This window comes from Nansenia antarctica (genome assembly GCF_963989245.1).
Source record: "Nansenia antarctica genome assembly, chromosome: 9".
Lineage (NCBI taxonomy): Eukaryota > Metazoa > Chordata > Actinopteri > Argentiniformes > Microstomatidae > Nansenia > Nansenia antarctica.
The window spans coordinates 13,925,753-13,947,366 of record NC_137679.1 but is presented as its reverse complement, the minus strand read 5'-3'; the positions used below and the strand labels follow the sequence as shown (position 1 = coordinate 13,947,366).

The 21,614-nt window shown below is 44.7% G+C and overlaps 1 protein-coding gene across 1 annotated transcript; it reads left to right on the top strand.

Moving 5' to 3' along the window:
- Positions 1-2,267: 2,267 nt before the first annotated feature.
- LOC308165354 (uncharacterized protein) lies at positions 2,268-20,185 on the top strand (the record flags this gene model as incomplete). The annotated part of the gene is made up of 9 exons (XM_080539512.1): positions 2,268-2,326; positions 2,741-2,827; positions 6,269-6,345; positions 6,985-7,108; positions 12,300-12,499; positions 14,863-15,204; positions 17,931-18,089; positions 18,485-18,742; positions 20,169-20,185. The coding sequence occupies 9 exons, from the start codon at positions 2,268-2,270 to the stop codon at positions 20,183-20,185; spliced, it is 1,323 nt and encodes a 440-aa protein (XP_080395638.1).
- Positions 20,186-21,614: the final 1,429 nt, after the last annotated feature.

The window sequence follows — 21,614 nt, the reverse complement described above, 5'->3', positions numbered from 1 at the left end:
TTTAAAATGAAATTTGCCGTTCAGTACACCGGGGGACGTCTCCTCAGTGACGGTGTTGTCTGCGTGGTGCGGCCTCTCTCTTGTGTGCATTCTCTGATGTCTGTTTAGGCCTCCTAGTTTAATGAAACTCTTGTCACACTGGAAGCAGTGGAATGGCCTCTCTCCTGTGTGCATTCGCTGATGTTTTTTTAGGTTGTTAGGATGAGCAAAACTCTCCCCACACTGAGGCCAAGGGTAAGCATGTTCTCCTGTTGGAGCCTGTTGTCGTTCATGGTTTCCTGATGTGGAGCTGGGCTCGCTGTCTGAGTTCACTCCTGTAAGAATAGTAATAATAATAATAAAAATGATTATACAATTTAGCTGAGACTTTTATCCAGCGCAACTTACATTGCAGTGAGTGCATACATTTTTCAGTAGATATGGTCCTAACCCAAAACCTAAGCGCTGCTGCTGTTCATTTTCAATAACTTTAGTTGGACCTATTATACACTAACACCATAGAGCATTGAAGAAGAAATACAATTGGAATATTTGCCAAGTTCATGAACTTACCATCCAAGTCATTGTCTTTCTCCTCTACATCCTCTCCTCCTTCCTCTTCTTTCACCATCACTTCTTCCTCTTTCACTACCACATTATGTTCCAGTGTTTGACTGCAGTCCTCCAGCTTCACTGCCACCATCTCTGGACCCTGCTGTGTGCTTGTCTGGGCTGGAGAACCACAGCCAGAACCCAGGGACTCTGTGGACTTGGGTTCAGACATGGTAGCTGGGCTGTAAGGTGGATCTGTGTAGTGTAAACAAAGGAAGAGGCACACATAGTGGAGAGTTAATTTCACAAACATACAAATTAGCAAAAACCTAACAGAGGTTAAGCACTACTATGAATTGTTGTGGTAAAGCGTCTTCCACACTAACTGGACTGCGGCCTGATTCTCTACCCCTCTGGCTGAATGGTGCACTCTACACTGGATGGATTTAAAAGGAATAGACTGGTCTAAGCAATATGGTGGACTCTCGTACTCTTGTGCTAACACCAATCAAATGCTATTGAATGCACGCAGGATTTGTTAGTGCACCTTTATGCCAGATGGTAGACAATCTGGCCAGGAGAATACAGGACACTGAGTAGGTGAGTAGGGCATAGGTACGGGCGGACTAAAAGCCCAGCAAAAATTACAATGATGCCGTGTCCCATGATATGACAGCATATTGATCGATTGAATCTATAGTCTCTTCTGAGTATTTGCTACAATACATTTATCACAGCACCTACAATAGCTTGTGTGTTATAAGCCATTTCATTGTGATTTGCATTGATAACGTAGATCCCCTCACTGCTTACTATCGATGACCTAGCTGCAGGAAAGTGTCTGTATCTACCTTACAAGGTTGCTCACATTATAACAATGGCTGTCAAAAGTTAAAACGTAGTTAGCTAGCTACTTACCACTGCCCATAGCTTGGGTTAGGGGCTAGCGAGCATATTCATGGTGTTTCCATGTTCAAACGGTTCTCAGATGCAGTATAATTATTACGAAATTAAACAAACTTGCACGTTACCATAAACCACTAACCTTTTCAGGGAGAATCTCTCTGCAGATATGAACTGTCCTTTGCAGAGTTAAAGTTATTTATCGGGCTATATATATTGGTTTTCCTTACCTGCAGTGTGACGCTTGGTGTGCTCTCCTCCGGGACGCGAATTTGCGAAACCTGTAACACACAAACACTGTCGATTTGTTATGACATCATCACTGGGAGTTTCCTTCTGTTCACCTCACTTCTCATGATATAAATAATAATAATAATAATGATAATGATAATAATAATAACCTTTACTTGTATAGCACTTTTCCTGCAAACGTTGCAGCTCAAAGTGCTTTAACATATCCACACAGGCAGCATACAAATAACAATAGAACAATAGCAATCGATAAAACACACAATAGCAATAACACACAACCCCCTATTTACATCCCGATCCTCATTCTGGAAATTCCATTCCGCTGTTTACCGGCAGCAGCCCCCGTTATCGCGAGAACAGACATAGCTGTTTACTGGCGGCAGCAGCAGCCCTCGCTATCGCGAGAACAGACACAGCAGCTATCAAGACTGTAGTGGTTAGCTCGCTATGCTAAGCTAGCCGGCCGTGCTCTCCACTGTCACCCGCGGTTGTATTGACATTGTTTGTATTGCAAAGCGAATACCGAATAGTGTCTTGAGATAAGCGAGTTAAACAGTTGTCCCGTGCAAAACAGTGCAGCGATGTCGTCCTGGCTGAAAGCCCCGGGCAGCAGACGGGCTCAGGCCAACCCGGCCGGAGGGTGAGTGTGTCGGCGTGCTTAGGGAGTTGGGAATCGTTAGCAGGCAGCCCGCCTAACCACTCGTGAGCTTAGAATTATAAGGTTCTATCTCCTAGGGCGTCTAGGGCAGTTCAGAGATATTGAGCGTCAACGTTTTTACATTCCATTATGTTTTGTGAGATGGAACCTTTGTATTTTATGAATTACTAACTCAAAAATTTAAACATTTAAAAAATAATACCACACAGGCATTAATAAACACCTAATGGATCAAATTATGTTAAAAAACAACAACAACAACTCTATTTTGACAAAAATGGAGATAGAACCTTATAATTCTAACGTCACGCACTGACAAAGGAGAGGGAGCTACCATAGCAAGCTAACCCCTAACCCATCACGGTGTTGTGGTGACTGTTAACTGTCTCGTTTCAGCGGTGTTCCTCCCCGGTCCTTTCGGAGACCGGCGCCGTACCCCGGGAGAGAGGAGCGCACAGACGACCACAACAAGGACCCGGAGAGGTATCTTAGCCCCTAACTTAGGAGAGGTATCTTAGCCCCTAACTTAGGAGAGGTATCTTAGCCCCTAACTTAGGAGAGGTGTCTTAGCCCCTAACTTAGGAAAGGTATCTTAGCCCCTTAGGACTTAGGAGAGGTGTCTTAGTCCCTAACTTAGGAGAGGTATCTTAGCCCCTCACTTAGGAGAGGTGTCTTAGCCCCTAACTTAGGAGAGGTATCTTAGCCCCTAACTTAGGAGAGGTATCTTAGCCCCTAACTTAGGAGAGGTGTCTTAGCCCCTAACTTAGGAAAGGTATCTTAGCCCCTTAGGACTTAGGAGAGGTGTCTTAGTCCCTAACTTAGGAGAGGTATCTTAGCCCCTCACTTAGGAGAGGTATCTTATAGCCCCTAACTTAGGAGAGGTATCTTATAGCCCCTAACTTAGGAGAGGTATCTTATAGCCCCTAACTTAGGAGAGGTGTCTTAGCCCCTAACTTAGGAGAGGTATCTTATAGCCCCTAACTTAGGAGAGGTGTCTTAGCCCCTCACTTAGGAGAGGTGTCTTAGCCCCTAACTTAGGAGAGGTATCTTAGCCCCTAACTTAGGAGAGGTGTCTTAGCCCCTAACTTAGGAGAGGTATCTTAGCCCCTAACTTAGGAGAGGTGTCTTAGTCCCTCACTTAGGAGAGGTGTCTTAGCCCCTAACTTAGGAGAGGTGTCTTAGCCCCTCACTTAGGAGAGGTATCGTATAGCCCCCTAACGTAGGAGAGGTATCTTAGCCCCTAACTTAGGAGAGGTATCTTAGCCCCTAACTTAGGAGAGGTGTCTTAGCCCCTGACTTAGGAGAGGTATCTTAGCCCCTTAACTTAGGAGAGGTATCTTAGCCCCTAACCTAGGAGAGGTATCTTATAGACCCTAACTTAGGAGAGGTATCTAAGCCCCTTACTTAGGAGAGGTGTCTTAGCCCCTAACTTAGGAGAGGTATCTTAGCCCCCTAACTTAGGAGAGGTATCTTAGCCCCTAACTTAGGAGAGGTATCTTAGCCCCTGACTTAGGAGAGGTGTCTTAGTCCCTAACTTAGGAGAGGTGTCTTAGCCCCTAACTTAGGAGAGGTATCTTAGCCCCTAACTTAGGAGAGGTGTCTTAGCCCCTAACTTAGGAGAGGTATCTTAGCCCCTAACTTAGGAGAGGTGTCTTAGTCCCTCACTTAGGAGAGGTGTCTTAGCCCCTAACTTAGGAGAGGTGTCTTAGCCCCTCACTTAGGAGAGGTATCGTATAGCCCCCTAACGTAGGAGAGGTATCTTAGCCCCTAACTTAGGAGAGGTATCTTAGCCCCTAACTTAGGAGAGGTGTCTTAGCCCCTGACTTAGGAGAGGTATCTTAGCCCCTTAACTTAGGAGAGGTATCTTAGCCCCTAACCTAGGAGAGGTATCTTATAGACCCTAACTTAGGAGAGGTATCTAAGCCCCTTACTTAGGAGAGGTGTCTTAGCCCCTAACTTAGGAGAGGTATCTTAGCCCCCTAACTTAGGAGAGGTATCTTAGCCCCTAACTTAGGAGAGGTATCTTAGCCCCTGACTTAGGAGAGGTGTCTTAGTCCCTAACTTAGGAGAGGTGTCTTAGCCCCTAACTTAGGAGAGGTATCTTAGCCCCTAACTTAGGAGAGGTATCTAAGCCCCTTAACTTAGGAGAGGTATCTTAGCCCCTAACTTAGGAGAGGTATCTAAGCCCCTTAACGTAGGAGAGGTGTCTTAGCCCCTAACTTAGGAGAGGTATCTTATAGCCCCTAACTTAGGAGAGGTATCTTAGCCCCCTAACTTAGGAGAGGTATCTTAGCCCCTAACTTAGGAGAGGTGTCCTAGCCCCTAACTTAGGAGAGGTATCTTATAGCCCCTAACTTAGGAGAGGTGTCTTAGCCCCTAACTTAGGAGAGGTGTCTTAGCCCCTAACTTAGGAGAGGTATCTTAGTCCCTAACTTAGGAGAGGTGTCTTAGCCCCCTAACTTAGGAGAGGTATCTTAGCCCCTAACTTAGGAGAGGTATCTTAGTCCCTAACTTAGGAGAGGTGTCTGAGCCCCCTAACTTAGGAGAGGTATCTTAGCCCCTAACTTAGGAGAGGTGTCTTAGCCCCTAACTTAGGAGAGGTATCTTAGCCCCTAACTTAGGAGAGGTGTCTTAGCCCCTAACTTAGGAGAGGTGTCTTAGTCCCTCTCCCCCCCTGCAAACATCTGCAGCCTGAGGACTGTAGGTGCGATGTAAACACTATGGAGAGAAACAACACAGTGTTGTAACTACAACATTCCTCAGGCTGCATGTTTCTGCTCTAGCTCCGCTGCTGGACTAGTAATGTGCAAACCAGGGGAGAAGACATACAGGATATGATAAACAAATATAAGAAACAAAGGACAATATATTTTAAAATTTGAGGTAAGAAAAATCCATACAGTCAAAATATACATTCAGAAGAATGTTGCACAGGAGTTGGATAGCACGTGTGTGGGTGTCTGTGTGGTGTGCGGGGGTTGGTCGTGTCAGTGTGTGGGTGTCTGTGTGTGTGTTATATTTAGCAGTCTTATGGTCTGAGGAAAAAGGTACCTCCAGCTTGAGGGTAGCAGGGAGAACGGGCTGTTGTGTGCGTGTGCGTGTGCGTGTGTGTGTGTGTGTGTGTGTGTGCGTGTTCGTGTGCGTGTGCTGGGTCCTTGATGACCTTCAGGGGCTTCCTGAGGCACCCCTGGTTGTAGTCCCAACATGAAGTAATATTGTCCTCACAAGTACTGTCAGAGCTCTTTCAACACACACACACACACACACACACACACACACACACACACCCTCTAGCTCCAGCTCCTCTGAGCTCAGACCGAGCTTCCAACGTGCGACCTCTGACTTGCCCAACACACGCGAGCGACCGTGTCCTCAAATACCTGATAAAACCAGCTATGCCCTGGCCACCAACCGTCCACCATCTCAGCTACGCCCTGGCCACCACCCATCCACCATCTCAGCTACGCTCTCCTCACCACCCCTCCACCATCTCAGCCACGCCCTCTCCACCACCCATCCACCATCTCAGCTACGCCACCACTCATCCACCATCTCAGCTACGCCACCATTTCAGCTACGCCCTCGCCACCACTCATCCACCATCTCAGCTACGCCACCACCCCTCCACCATCTCAGCCACGCCCTCGCCACCGCCCCTCCATCATCTCAGCTCGTTCCATATTTACATTTACCTTTTTGTAAGGGCCATTGGTAGTCATAATGCTAGAAGAAGGAAGAATTATATATATACTGTATATATATGTATTTTTTTGTTATAATTTAATATATTTACAGTAGAGAAACTGTAGAGGGGGTGAAGAGGGTTTAGGAGGGACAACTCATGGTGTTGCTGTTGTTAAAGATGAGTTATTGAGTTACTACTGATCTGTGATCTGATCTGTATCTGATCTGTGACTGTTTCAGCTATGAGGAGCTGGTCCAGCAGCATGACTACCCTGGCAGCATGGACTACGAAGTAGCCTATCAGCATCCACCAGCCGGTGAGGTCACATGACCCTGGGTCACCTGATCAGCACAGGATAGGGCATCATCATTATTATTATTATTATCGTTATCATTGTCATTATTATTATTATCGTTATCATCATTGTCATTATTATTATTATTATTTTCAGAATCACTTTTATTACATTTCAATGTACAAGTTCACAAGAGTAAAATTCTTTGGCTTTGGTTCATCAACACTGGCGTTGCAGCATCAATATACAAAATAAAGTAAAATAACTAATACTACAGTAATAAAGTGATGGTACTACAGTGGCTTCGATAGTGCAAAAGTGCTGTGCAAAGTACAATGAGATAAATGCAATATCATACAGTACAGTAGTTGGTAGTTTACAAGTAATCCAGTAGTGAAAATAATATAATATGTTAATCTTTGTAGTGTGCATGGGGTTGGTTTGGGGGTGGCAGTCTCTTGTTTGTTCTTGTTGTTGTTTGATTATTATTATTATTATTATTATTATTATTATTATTACTATTATATGGGAATTTAGTGCACGCTCCTCACTTGCGAAACGAAAGCATCTCCATCTGACTCCATGTTCTCCTCCGACCGTCCACTCCATTAATGAACCACCTCCCCTCCCTCCCTCCCCTCCCTCTTTCCCCTCCCCCAGCCTCTCCCAAGGGCTTCAGCGTGGCGGACAAGCACAGCACCCTGTACCAGCGCTTCTACAGGCAGGTCCAGGAGGAGAGGAGGCCCGCCGACTGTGTGGTGCTCTCTGTGAACAACTCCTGCTCGTGAGTACGCTCAGGTTTACCTCTCTTACACACTCAGGCTTACCTCTCTTACACGCTTAGGCTTACCTCTCTTACACACTCAGGCTTACTTCTCTTACACGCTCAGGCTTTCCTCTCTTACACACTCAACCTTTCCTCTCTTACACACTCAGGCTTACCTCTCTTACACGCTCAGGCTTTCCTCTCTTACACACTCAGGCTTACCTCTCTCTCTTACACACTCAGCCTTTCCTCTCTTACACACTCAGGCTTACCTCTCTTACACACTCAGCCTTTGCTCTCTTACACACAGCCTTTCCTCTCTTACACACTCAGGCTTTCCTCTCTTACACACTCAGGCTTACCTCTCTTACACGCTTAGGCTTTCCTCTCTTACACACTCAGGCTTACCTCTCTCTTACACACTCAGCCTTTTCTCTCTTACACGCTCAGGCTTACCTCTCTTACACACTCAGGCTTTCCTCTCTTACACGCTTAGGCTTACCTCTCTTACACGCTCAGGCTTACCTCTCTTACACACTCAGGCTTACCTCTCTTACACACTCAGGCTTACCTCTCTCTCTTACACACTCAGGCTTACCTCTCTTACACACTCAGGCTTACCTCTCTTACACACTCAGGCTTACCTCTCTTACACACTCAGGCTTACCTCTCTCTCTTACACACTCAGGCTTACCTCTCTTACACACTCAGGCTTACCTCTTACACACTCAGGCTTACCTCTCTCTCTTACACGCTCAGGCTTACCTCTCTTACACACTCAGGCTTATCTCTCTTACACACTCACACTACCATTTTCTCTATATGTGTGTGTGTGTGTGTGTGTGTGTGTTAGTTAATTTGTGTGTGTGTGTGTGTGTGTGTGTGTGTGTGTGTGTGTGTGTGTGTGAGTTAGTTAGTTAGTTAGTTAGTTGGTGTGTGTCCAGGTGTGTGTGTGTGTGGGTCTGTGTGGATTTGGGTAGGCCCAAATGTCACATTATTGTACAGAGTTGATCATTAGGAAGTAACCCAAGGTTATAGGTAGCTAATGATGTGTGAGTGTGAGTTGATCCTACAGCTATGTTATTGAGGTGTGTGAGTGTGTGTGTTATTGAGGTGTGTGAGTGTGTGTTATTGAGGTGTGTGAGTGTGTGTGTTATTGAGGTGTGTGAGTGTGTGTTATTGAGGTGTGATTGTGTGTGATTGTGTGTTATTGAGGTGTGTGAGTGTGTGTGTTATTGAGGTGTGTGTGTGTGTGTGTGTGTGTGTGTGTGTGTGTGTGTGTGTGTTATTGAGCTGTGTATGTGCGGGAGTGTGTCTGTTATTGAGGTGTGTGTGAGTGTGTGTGTTATTGAGGTGTGTGATTGTGTGTGTTATTGAGGTGTGTGAGTGTGTGTTATTGAGGTGTGTGAGTGTGTGTTATTGAGGTGTGTGTGTGTGTGTGTGTGTGTGTGTTATTGAGGTGAATGTGTGTGTTATTGAGTTGTGTGAGTGTGTGTGTTATTGAGGAGTGTGTGTTATTGAGGTGTGTGTGTGTGTGTGTGTGTGTGTTATTGAGGTGAATGTGTGTGTTATTGAGGTGTGTGAGACTGTGAGTGTGTGTTATTGAGGTGTGTGATTGTGTGTGAGTGTGTGTTATTGAGGTGTGTGAGTGTGTTATTGAGGTGTGAATGTGTGTGTTATTGAGGTGTGTGAGTGTGTGTTATTGAGGTGTGTGAGTGTGTGTGATTGTGTGTGAGTGTGTGTTATTGAGGTGTGTGAGTGTGTTATTGAGGTGTGTGAGTGTGTTATTGAGGTGTGTGAGTGTGTGTTATTGAGGTGTGTGAGTGTGTTATTGAGGTCCCTCTTCACTGTGGGAGTGCTGCTGCTGGTTGTCCTGCAGTAACACACTCTCTTTAACAAACGCAGCATCACTAGTGGTTCACTAGTCTCACTTCTTTATCTGGGATACTCCTCCAGAACACACTCCTCCTCCCTCCCTCCCATCACAACACTCATATTAGTGTTGTCTTGTTCCTAAAATGGCTGATGTGTCAGTCGTCATGTACTTGGAATCAAAATGTCCACCCGTGCTCTTCAAATGGAGAGAACAAATCAAAACAAAACAAACAAAAAAGTAAATAAAGTTAAATTAATAGAAAATAAATGTAAAACATTTTATTCCTCCTTCTAGTAATGTAGCTGCCAATGAGCCTTGGTTTTGGCATACATTACTAATTCTTATGATGACTGATGGATAGACGGATTCACTTACTTTGACAAATGTATTTGTTGCTTTGGATAAAGGCGTCTGCTAAATGTCTAAAATGTAAATGTACAATGTAGAAGTCTAGTTTTGTCCACTTTTATCCAGCCACAATCTAACACTGTGCTGCATGTCATTGTCTGGTACTTGTATTCGGCAATGACAATAACGTTTAATCTAATCTACTGTAGACACGTGTTGTTGAGGCGTCACCCCTGGCGGAGACGATGCACAGCAACATACACACATTCAAATATATATATATATATCATATGGATATATGGACACAAACAGCCAGTGGAGGTAGAATTGTGATGGGGATATCGGAGGACGGGCTCAGTGTAATGCCTGGAACGGAATATGCAGCGGTTGATACCATCCATCATTCCTCCACCAGCCTCCCCAGGTCCCGGCCTGCACCACTGCATCTGTTCAGAAGCACGGCTCCTTTACATCCTGAAATAAGTGGAAGTGAGGAAATTCCGTCCCCACTAAATCCCCCCTTCACCCCCCCCCCCCCTTTCACCAAGTCAACATAACACATCCGTTCGCTACGACAGAGATCCCACAATCCCATACAACAGTGGTGGCCTTAGTTGGACTGGTGATCAGAAGGTCATGAGTTCAAATCCCACATGGGAATGCCACCACTCGTGTGCCCTTGAGTAAGGCACTTAGCCCTAAGTTACTCCAGGGAGACGGTCCCTGTAACCTCTAATCGTAAATCACTTAACGCGTCTGGTAAATGGTTAAAATGTAAACAATTCATTACAATTCTTCATTCAACACGCCTCTTCCTCACGCGCGTTCAATGAAGTTGCCAAATGTCTGTCAAAGCGCTGCGCACGTGTACGCAGCTTCCAATATCCACAGGTAAAATCCACAGTTATCATCGATATAAAACTATAGCTTTATGGGAGGGGGGTGGGATGGAGGGGGTTCACCCCCCTTAACTCATGTAGGCCTCACTCACTCAAGGGAAGGGGGGTCCCCAGGGGTGAGGACCAGTGCTCTAGTTGACATGCTGTCTCTATTCTGAGGCCAAAGACCTAATCTTCTTGACATGTTACACAGAAGAACTGTGTGAATATATGTATGAATATGTGAATTCTATCATGACGACTGCCAATGGCCCCTGGCCTGAGCTAGATTACCCTTCCTGCTACGACTGGTGAATTGATGATTCACTTGCTTAGTCAAATGTATTGATTGTAAGTCGCTTTGGAATAAGGCGTCATTTTTGCTAAATGCCAAAAATGTAAAATGAATATAACCAGGTTTTAACATTGAAATGGTTAATGTGTGGAAACCTGCTCTGTTCTCTCAACAACTTAATAGTAATAACAAATGTACACAACCTGTCAACCGTGTTATAACCACAGTGTTATAACCATACATAGCACTGTGTATGACCATACATAGCACTGGACAGCACCTGTGACTAATTCATCATTCTATGAGATTACTGTAACACTCTCTCTCTCTCTCACACACACACACACACACACCATGTCTGAGTGACCGAGTCCCAACCCTGCCCCTACACCCTAGGTCCAGGGGAGGCTGTTGGAAGTAGAAATGGGAGGACAGGCTCATTGCAATGCATGGTACGTGTTTGATACCGTTCCCTCATTCCGTTCCATGCGCTACAATGAGCCCGTCCTCCGATTTCTACCTCCCCCGGCATTCCCCGCCTACGCCATACATCCTTGTGGAGGTCTGAGGGTTGGCTGGGTGTAAGTGTGTGTTGGGGCGTCTGCACAGCCGATGTTCTGCTGCCCTGAGGTACACCTGTCCAACCCTCTCAGACCCAGGTACAACTGTCCAACCCTCCCAGACCCAGGCCTGTTTCCCCAGACACAGGTTAAACCTAAAGGCCAGTTCAGACCAAAGATCCGAGACGAGGCCATTTTTTTGAACGTCCAGCTTCTAGTTGCAGCGGTCTGAATTATCTTTAATGTTTAGTCTTTGGTCTGAAGTTTTAGAACGTCGGTTGCAAGCGGTTGCCGAGTCTTGTCTTGTTGCGGATGTTTGGTCTGAACTGGCATCACAGGACACAGATTAAACCTAAATCACAGGACACAGATTAAACCTAAATCACAGGACACAGATTAAACCTAAATCACCGGACACTCAGGTTAAACCTAAATCACATGTTAAACCTAAATCACAGGTCACATGTTAAACCTAAATCACGGGTCACATGTTAAACCTAAATCACAGGACATACAGGTTAAACCTAAATCACAGGTCACATGTTAAACCTAAATCACAGGTCACATGTTAAACCTAAATCACAGGTCACATGTTAAACCTAAATCACAGGTCACATGTTAAACCTAAATCACAGGACACACAGGTTAAATCTAAATCACAGGTCACATGTTAAACCTAAATCACAGGTCACATGTTAAACCTAAATCACAGGTCACATGTTAAACCTAAATCACAGGACACACAGGTTAAATCTAAATCACAGGTCACATGTTAAACCTAAATCACAGGACACACAGGTTAAACCTAAATCACAGGTCACATGTAAAAACCTAAATCACAGGTCACATGTTAAACCTAAATCACAGGTCACATGTAAAAACCTAAATCACAGGAGACAGGTTAAACCTAAATCACAGGACATAAATTAAACCTAAATAACACTGACAATTAGTAATTTTCTTTAAAGATCTTTTTTTGTTAGGGGTTAGGGTTAATCTGTGCATGGGGAAACTCGCTCCTAAAGTATGTTGGGTGGGGGGGGGGGGTAGGGGCTTGGCAGGGTTTTGGGAGTGGGGGGGGGGGGTCTCTGAAAGCAGGTGGCGTATACCTGTGTGCCCCCCCCTCTCTCTCTCTCTCTCACACAAACACACCCCTCTGACGCGACCCGCTGTGCCTCGCGCGGTCAGTAACCCAGATGTCCTCTTCTTCCTCTTCCTCCTCCTCTTCTTCCCCTCCTCCTCCTCCTTAAAGGGATTACCCCAAGTCGATAGGCCAGTGTTTGCAAGAGCGCCACCTGTCTGTGGAGATGCTGTACCTGCAGGCCGAGGCGGGGCTAACGCGGGCGCTGCAGGACGTGCGCTCCGACGGCTCCCCGTTATGTATACTGGTGGAGCAGACTAACGTAGCACTGTCCTCCTGCACCGTAATCATATTTTCAGAGTCCCTCAAAAGTAAGTCCTAAATACCCCCCTCCCCCCCCCCACACACACACACACAAACCTCCTAACAACATTACTGTTGTACCACCCCTCCTTTAAAGGCTATTGTCTATAATCACCTGCAGCTCCAGTCTTAACGTGGTATGTTTTAAAAAGTAGTGTTGAACCTGGACTCTCACTCACTTAATGTTCACTGTTTAGACTCTCCCTCATCATCACCATCATTTTCGGTGTCTCACACACACACATAGACACACACTTTAATTGTAATCTTATGTTTGAAATGTTTGAAATTATTTCCTCGTACACTCTTACAGTGAAGGTCAAAACAAACCAGGATGATGATGATGATGATGATGACGATGATGATGACCTAATTCTTAGATGTCATTATTCAAATGTATAGACAATGCTGTTACATCACTGTACCGTGTTTGTCAATTAGTAAAACATGGTAACACCTGTCAGATCTGCATTTAAACTGCTTTAAAACTCCTGTTAGATAACATTGGAAACCTTTGCAAACTATTAACAAATCATGGAATATGAACCTTCAATAACACAATTATAACAACAAACTATGACCATTTTAGAGGACGTTTTTAAAGGCCCAGTATGTAGATTTGAGCTTTAAAATTGTGTTCAGTGGCGTTAAAATAGTGTTCGATGGCTTTAAATAGTGTTCAATGGCTTCAAAATGGTGTTCAATGCCTTTAAATAGTGTTCAATGCCTTTAAAATAGTGTTCAATGCCCTTAAATAGTGTTCAATGGCTTTAAAATACTGTTCAATGCCTTAAAACAGTGTTCAATGGCTTTAAAATAGTGTTCAATGGCTTACATGAATCTGTAGCGATCAAGGAGTGAGATGGCATGATGAAGAGGGTTCATCGCCGGTCACTGCTTCTGAGCTTTTCCTCAATCTGGTGGTGGGGTCAGACACCGGTCCTCACCTACCACTTTTACCTCTTGTTTGTTTACAAGAATAAGCACATATTTAACCGCTGAGGGGGAAAGGTAGCATATGTGTCACGTTCTAATGCTTTGGTCCGCATATCGGGATCTGATGTAATGATTGGGCTTTTCTTTCAAAATGTTTTAATACATTTCCGCGTTGTTGAAAATCAATGACACATCTTTAGTCAACTAACACAGCTTATTTTGTGAGCCTGCTAACAATGTAAAGTGGTGTTATAGTTAACTAAGTAACAGTGGGGATTACTCACCGAATCCTTTGCGTTGCAGTATTTTGGCTTGACTAGCGAGTTTGTGTTGTGATTCTCAACAACGTTGAAACGTAGTTCCGAGTTTCAAAAGAAACGTCAGAACATTTTGATTGACTAGAACGAGTCACATATTTATGCTTTACAACCTTCAGTGTGGCCACCAGAGGGCAGCAAAGGACATAACTACAGATTTCACTTCTAAGCAGATCTGCAGACGGTGTTACTTCAATATAACTCCTCTGTTGCATCATCGGTTCTTCATCATATAAGTATTAATTCACGCATATAATAATTAACCATATAACGTTATAACAATATAACGTGCTACGTAGTCGATACAACATGATATGTCATCAAGATAACGTTGAGGAAATGTCAAATGCAAAAATCTGTCGCAATGTATTAAGTACCACAAACCAAATGTATGACATCCTATATGACCCATGAGAACAACTTTTACATATTTTTACCAAATATATATGTGGCTAAAATAGCCACACCCAACAATTAGCATAAACATAATCACACATGCACTATGTAGTGTATAAACATACACACGTGCACTATGTAGTGTATAAACATAATCATACATGGACAATCAATGGGAATCATATGGGAAACATGTTTTAATGCTGTAGATGAATTAAGTACACACTCAATTTAATTAACTACACGTTGTTTAATATGAGCAGTATTGGCCGTGTGTTTAACACACAGCCTTCCTCATTGACGAAGCTTCAATGACCCAAAAACAATACGACCCGTTAAACACGCAACACTAACACTAAGAATACAACTACACCATCCCTACACAACCTGATGAAAACACACACACCACACAGACAGAACGCAGACCAAAACAACTAACACACACAAAACAACTGAAACACACACACACACACACAAAACCACTAACACACACAAAACAACTGAAACGCAAAGACACACACAAAACAACTAACACACACACACTTCAAAACAGCGTACTCACGCACAAAGTCAACCCCCCCCCCATATAAAAACAAACTGGTGTGAATGAAACGGAACACAGATCACGACCCCCCCTCATCCCCCACACACCCCCTGATTATACACTGTATAACCTTTCACCTTTGACCCCTTCTCCTCCACCCCTCCTCCAACCCCGCCAGTCCACCGCAACATGCCCAAGGACCAGGCTATGGACTTCGTGCTGGCGGAGTACAGGCGCGGGCTGGGGGGGGGGGAGCGCGGGGGTGGGGGGGGCCCCGGGGCTGGCGGGCCGGGCGGAGGCGGGGGGGGGCAGCCCCAGCAGCAGAAGGACCCTGCGGAGGTGGCTGCGCGGGCGACCGACCTGCTGGATGACTACCTGGAGAGGGACAAGCTGGAGAGGCACGCCGTCCCCCGGGACACCCGGCAGCTGCTGCTGCAGCTAGCCCAGGGCCTGCACCTCTACCCTGGGGAGGTGGCTAGTCTGGTGGACTACCTACACAACCGCCAGGACCACCTGCAAGGTACACACACACACACACACACACACACACACACACCTCTACCCTGGCGAGGTGGCTAGTCTGGTGGACTACCTCCACAACTGCCTGCTGCACACACACACATGCACACACACACTTCTACGCTCACACACACACACACACACGCTCACATCTACGCACACATCTACACACGCACGCACACACACACACACACACACACACACACACAGATTATAAAAGTGCAGATTGTAAGCTTTAAAATGATGTGTCATAATATTGAAATCTGAAAATAGTTGAAGAAAATATGCTATGTTGGTACACCTCAAACAGAGAATTGGAGAAAATCACTTGTTGGTAAAGTAAACATTGCTACGTACTAACATCAAACTGCCTGTTTAGCACATCACAACATGCTGATGGAACATCAACATGCTAAAAACACATAACTACACATAATTAGATGATCACACAGTCCTTGCTTTTGAACATCTCCTAAAACGTACCTTTGTTTACGGCCTACGGCAGACGAAACTGTTGTTTGTTTTATCGAGTGGGCTTGTCGAGTGGGCTTATCGAGTGGGCTTATCGAGTGGGCTTATCGAGTGGGCTTATCGAGTGGGCTTATCGAGTGGGCTCTTCAACACATTTACTTTTGTAATATGGAAAAACAAAAAAGCCGGAAACGGAAAACACATTAAAAAAACACACGGTATACTCAGACGAGCTGTTGTGACAGTAAAAGGATGTCCAACCAAACACTAAAGAAGTCTGCACTATCTGCACCATGCTTACCTCTGTCAATAATAACTGCAATGTCCACGATTTTCATCTTAAATTATCTTTATTTACCTGTATACTATATATCTATATATATATATATATATACAGTGGGGAGAACAAGTATTTGATACACTGCTGATTTTGCACGTTTTCCCACTTAGAAAGAATGTAGAGGTCTGTAATTTTTATCATAGGTACACTTCAACTGTGAGAGACAGAATCAAAAAAAATAATCCAGAAAATCAAATTGTATGATTTTAAAGTAATTAATTTACATTTTATTGCATGAAATAAGTATTTGATACATCAGAAAAACAGAGCTTAATATTTGGTAAAGAAACCTTTGTTTGCAATTACAGAGATCAGACGTTTCCTGTAGTTCTTGACCAGGTTTGCACACACTGCAGCAGGGATTTGGGCCCACTCCTCCATACAGATCTTCTCCAGATCCTTCAGGTTTCGGGGCTGTCGCTGGGCAACACAGACTTTCAGCTCCCTCCAAAGATTTTCTATTGGGTTCAGGTCTGGAGACTGGCTAGGCCACTCCAGGACCTTGAGATGCTTCTTACGGAGCCACTCCTTAGTTGCCCTGGCTGTGTGTTTCGGGTAGTTGTCATGCTGGAAGACCCAGCCACGACCCATCTTCAATGCTCTTACTGAGGGAAGGAGGTTATTGGCCAAGATCTCGCGATACTTGGCCCCATCCATCCTCCCCTCAATACGGTGCATTCGTCCTGTCCCCTTTGCAGAAAAGCATCCCCAAAGAATGATGTTTCCACCTCCATGCTTCACGGTTGGGATGGTGTTCTTGTGGTTGTACTCATCCTTCTTCTTCCTCCAAACACGGCGAGTGGAGTTTATGCCAAAAAGCTCTATTTTGGTCTCATCAGACCACATGACCTTCTCCCATTCCTCCTCTGGATCATCCAGATGATCATTGGCAAACCTCAGACGGGCCTGGACATGCGCTGGCTTGAGCAGGGGGACCTTGCGTGCGCTACAGGATTTTAATCCCTGACGGCGTAGTGTGTTACTGATAGTTTTCTTTGAGACTGTGGTCCCAGCTCTCTTCAGGTCATTGACCAGGTCCTGCCCTGTAGTTCTGGGCTGATCCCTCACCTTTCTTATGATCATTGATGCCCCACGAGGTGAGATGTTGCATGGAGCCCCAGACCGAGGGAGATTGACCGTCATCTTAAATTTCTTCCATTTTCTAATAATTGCGCCAACAGTTGTTGCCTTCTCACCAAGCTGCTTCCCTATTGTCCTGTAGCCCATCCCAGCCTTGTGCAGGTCTACAATTTTGTCCCTGATGTCCTTAGAAAGCTCTTTGGTCTTGCCCATTGTGGAGAGGTTGGGGTCTGATTGATTGAGTGTGTGGAGAGGGGTCTTTTATAAAGGTAACAAGTTCAAACAGGTGCAGTTAATACAGGTAATGAGTGGAGAATAGGAGGGCTTCTTAAAGAAAAACTAACAGGTCTGTGAGAGCCGGAATTATTACTGGTTGGTAGGTGATCAAATACTTATTTCATACAATAAAATGCAAATTAATTATTTAAAAGTCATATAATGTGATTTTCTGGATTTTTGTTTTAGATTCCGTCTCACAGTTGAAGTGTACCTATGATAAACATTACAGACCTCTACATTCTTTCTAAGTGGGAAAACCTGCAAAATCAGCAGTGTATCAAATACTTGTTCTCCCCATTGTATATATATATATATATATATATATATATATATATATATATATATATATATATATATATATACTGTATATATATATATATAATAATTTTTTAAATTTGTAAATTTTCATCTCCGCTCTGTTTAATAATATATATATTCTAGTCGTACATAGTACTCTTCCTTGTTTTTTATCTTCACACTTCTAAACGTATGTCTCCCTTGACGATGAAGCCCTTTAATTTGTAAAAATTGTAAATTGTATATGCCCCCCCCCACAGCCAGGTCCTCTGAGGCAGATGACCCCCCCCGCCCAGAGAGGAGGAAGATGCTGCCCCCCGGTCTGGGGAAGCCCCCCCCCCTGCTGCCCACCCCCTTAGGAGATCCCCCCCACCCTGGGATGGGAGAGCACCCCACACCCCCCCTACTGACACCACCCGGTGAGTCATCAGCCTCTCACACACACACACACACTATCTCACTCTCTCTAGCACAACATCCTGGCGTTTATTTGTTCAATGCAATTACAGAGATTGTCGATGGGACTATAGTCGTTCGGTGAGAGGGCTCGTAGTAATGTAGATTTGAGTGGCGTCCGTATAGTTTTTAGGGATGTGTCCCAATGGAAGCCTGTAAAGATTGAATAGGAGGGGGCCAAGGATTGGCCATTTTAATTTGGTCGGATACAAAGTGGCCAATGGAGACGGATAGTAGATAAAGGCGTCTGCTAAATGCCGAAAATGTAAAATCTCTCTCACACACACACTATCTCTCTCTTTCACACACGCACACTCACTCACTCACTCACTCTCTCTCTCATGCGTCTCCGTCCCAGGTTCCTACCCCAAGACCAAGCCTCCCCCACTTCTGTCCATGCACCATGGCCAGGGCCCCCCCCACGGCCCCCCAGGCGCCCGTGGCCCCCCACCTCCACGGGGGCCCCCCTCTACACACGGCCCCCACGGCCCCCTGCCTAGAGGCCCCCCCCACCACCATGGCCACCCGCCCCCCCACGGACCCCCCCACCACGGCCCTAGGGGCGCTCCCCCCTCCCTGAAGAGTCTTCACATGGGGCCCCTGCTGCCCTGCCCTGGTGAGTACCCCCCCAGTTATTGTAAGGGTTTATGGTGTTGATATCAGATCCCAGTCAAGGCATGGTTTCATCTTCATCATCCAAGACTACCCTCATCCAGTTACAATAAGGGAATGCCCCACGTATCCAACCTTTAAAGGGTCATTTTTTTTATACGGTGCCATTTGGACTTCATAACTTGTGAAAAATAAATTGTTGATTTATCTATATTTTAATGTTCTATTATATAAAGGACATATCTAGCTTGCTGAAAAACATAGTGGTCGAGCTCAGGCACCTACATTTTATTTTATTTAGAATACCCTCTGTAGTTGAATAGGGCGAGTGTCTCCAGAACAGAGTGGACACATAACAGGGTGGACACTAACAGGGTGGACATTTTGAGTTAAAGTTAGCCTTTAGCCTGCCTGTGTTAGCATAATGCCTAGAATGACCATGAATACTTGATGAGGAATCTAATTTGCACTAAATACTTTTTTTGAAATTATTCAATTTGATTGATCTCCTCAATATTTAGGCATAACAGGGTGGACACGTTATGGTCAACCACATTAAACTCACTGGATAAAAACATAAAAATCAGATGGTAAAAGGTGATGTGATTGAGAAATATGGTTTTCTTTTAAAAGGGACATTAACACAGCATAACAGGGTGGACAGTGATCGCAGGGACAAGCAATATTGTAATTAAAACCTTAATTTTGGGTACAAAATAAATAAAAAATGGATAAAAACTATATTTGATTTCAATAGATATTGATCAGGAAAATGAAATAATAATAACATATTTGGAAATGTATATGTTTTTAATAGTTATTTTTTGGATTGAAGTTGAATGAACAACACTGGGGACATCCCAAATCCCATGCAAAATCCAATTTACATCTTTAACCAAAGCTTTTAAAATGTAGAAAACAACAACTTAGAAGCCCATATCATTGTATTCATAATAAATAACAATTGACTATACATGAAAAACCTAATGGAATTAGTATGTGTCCAAATTTAGACAAAATACAACATGATTTAGTACTGGGGACGGAAAAGGCACCGTATAAAAAAAATGACCCTAAAGCAAACCTTAAGAAATGGCTAAAAACAAACCAATACTGTAACCATAACCACCCATAACTCTCTCTGGGCATCCCCTTGTTGCACTACAGACTGTCCAGCTACCTTTCCCTCAGTACCATCACACTACCTTATCTGCTCAATCTATCTATCTGTCTATCTGTCTATCTCTCTATCTCTCTCTCTCTATCTATCTCTCTCTCTCTCTCTCTCCAAGACTACCCTCATCCCTACCTCATAGCATTTTAGGCTAACTATACAGGAATGATGAGGGGTTAACACTGTCCCCTCCCCCACTAATCTGAACCCTCCTCCTCTAATCTGACCGTGCTTCTGTGCTCTCTCCTCTGCCCAGGTGCCCCCCGACGCTGAGAGAACACCCCCCCCCCCACACACATACACAGACAGACAGACAGGACAGCCATCTGAACACAGCTACTGAAGAGGATGGTTGTGTTAATGATGATGATGAAGATTGGTCTGTAAAGGGGTATCTCCTAGCGCTCCCTCAGGACCCCACCATGTACTAGTCCACCCCAGATGGACAGGCCCCTAGCCACTGACCCCTAGCCCTCCTAGGTAGGGGTTAGGAGCTAGGGGTTAGGAGCTAGGGGTTAGGAGCTAGGGGTTAGGAGCTAGGGGTTAGGAGCTAGGGGTTAGGAGCTAGGGGTTAGGAGCTAGGGGTTAGGAGCTAGGGGTTAGGAGCTAGGGGTTGGGAGCTAGGGGGTAGGAGCTAGGGGTTAGGACCTAGGGGTTAGGACCTAGGGGTTAGGACCTAGGGGTTAGGACCTAGGGGTTAGGAGCTAGGGGTTAGGAGCTAGGGGTTAGGGAGCTAGGGGTTAGGAGCTAGGGGTTAGGAGCTAGGGGTTAAGAGCTAGGGGTTAGGAGCTAGGGGTTAGGGAACTAGGGGTTAGGAGCTAGGGGTTAGGAGCTAGGGAGAATGAGCTAGGGGTTAGGGAGTTACGGTTTAGGAGCTAAGGGCCTGGTTGGAGTTTAGCAGACCACTCCTCACCCTCTTCCCTGCAGTTGATAAACCAGGAGCGTTGTATGTTAGCAACCTGACGTGTTTTAATGTTTATCTTATTGTTTGCGTTGTGTTGACAGTTGGGAGTTCATGAATGATGTTAGACATGTTTATTTTTGAATATGTTATTATGCACTTCCATGTTATTTGTTTTGTACCTTAGTTGTTTGGTAGATTAGGTTTGTGATAGAGACGCCCTGACAGGCGGCGTGTTGGAGACGAATAAACAAACAAATCAATATCCTAAATAAACATCCTAATCCAAAATAAAAAAAATTAAAAAAAAGTTATCCGATCTAAAGCTGTCTCTCATTTACCATGGCAGCATTCAGCCCATCCATCTCCTGCTGAGTGTTTGATTCTCTCTGTCTCTCTTTCTCATTGTCTCCCTCTCTCTCCAATTCAATGAGCTTTATTGGCACATCTTACATTGCCTAAGCAAACATATTAGAACATATTAAATAATAGATGACAACATGAATTAATCTCCTGTTTTAGTGTCTGTCTCTGTCATAACCAGTCTATGAGGGGTAGTACTAAGCATGACACAGTTCAAACAAGCTTGGAACGTGATCGTTTGTGACTTTAAGGAATATATTATGCATATATATATCTCTTGTTGGCAAGCACAGCGGCCAGACGTTTCTTGTAGTTGGTAGACCCTATGAGGGCCCTAAAATTGGCTACATATTACTCTCTCTCTCTCTCCCTCTCTCTCTCTCTCTCTCTCTCTCTCTCTTGCTAGCTCTCTCTCTCGCTAGCTCTCCCTCTCTCTCT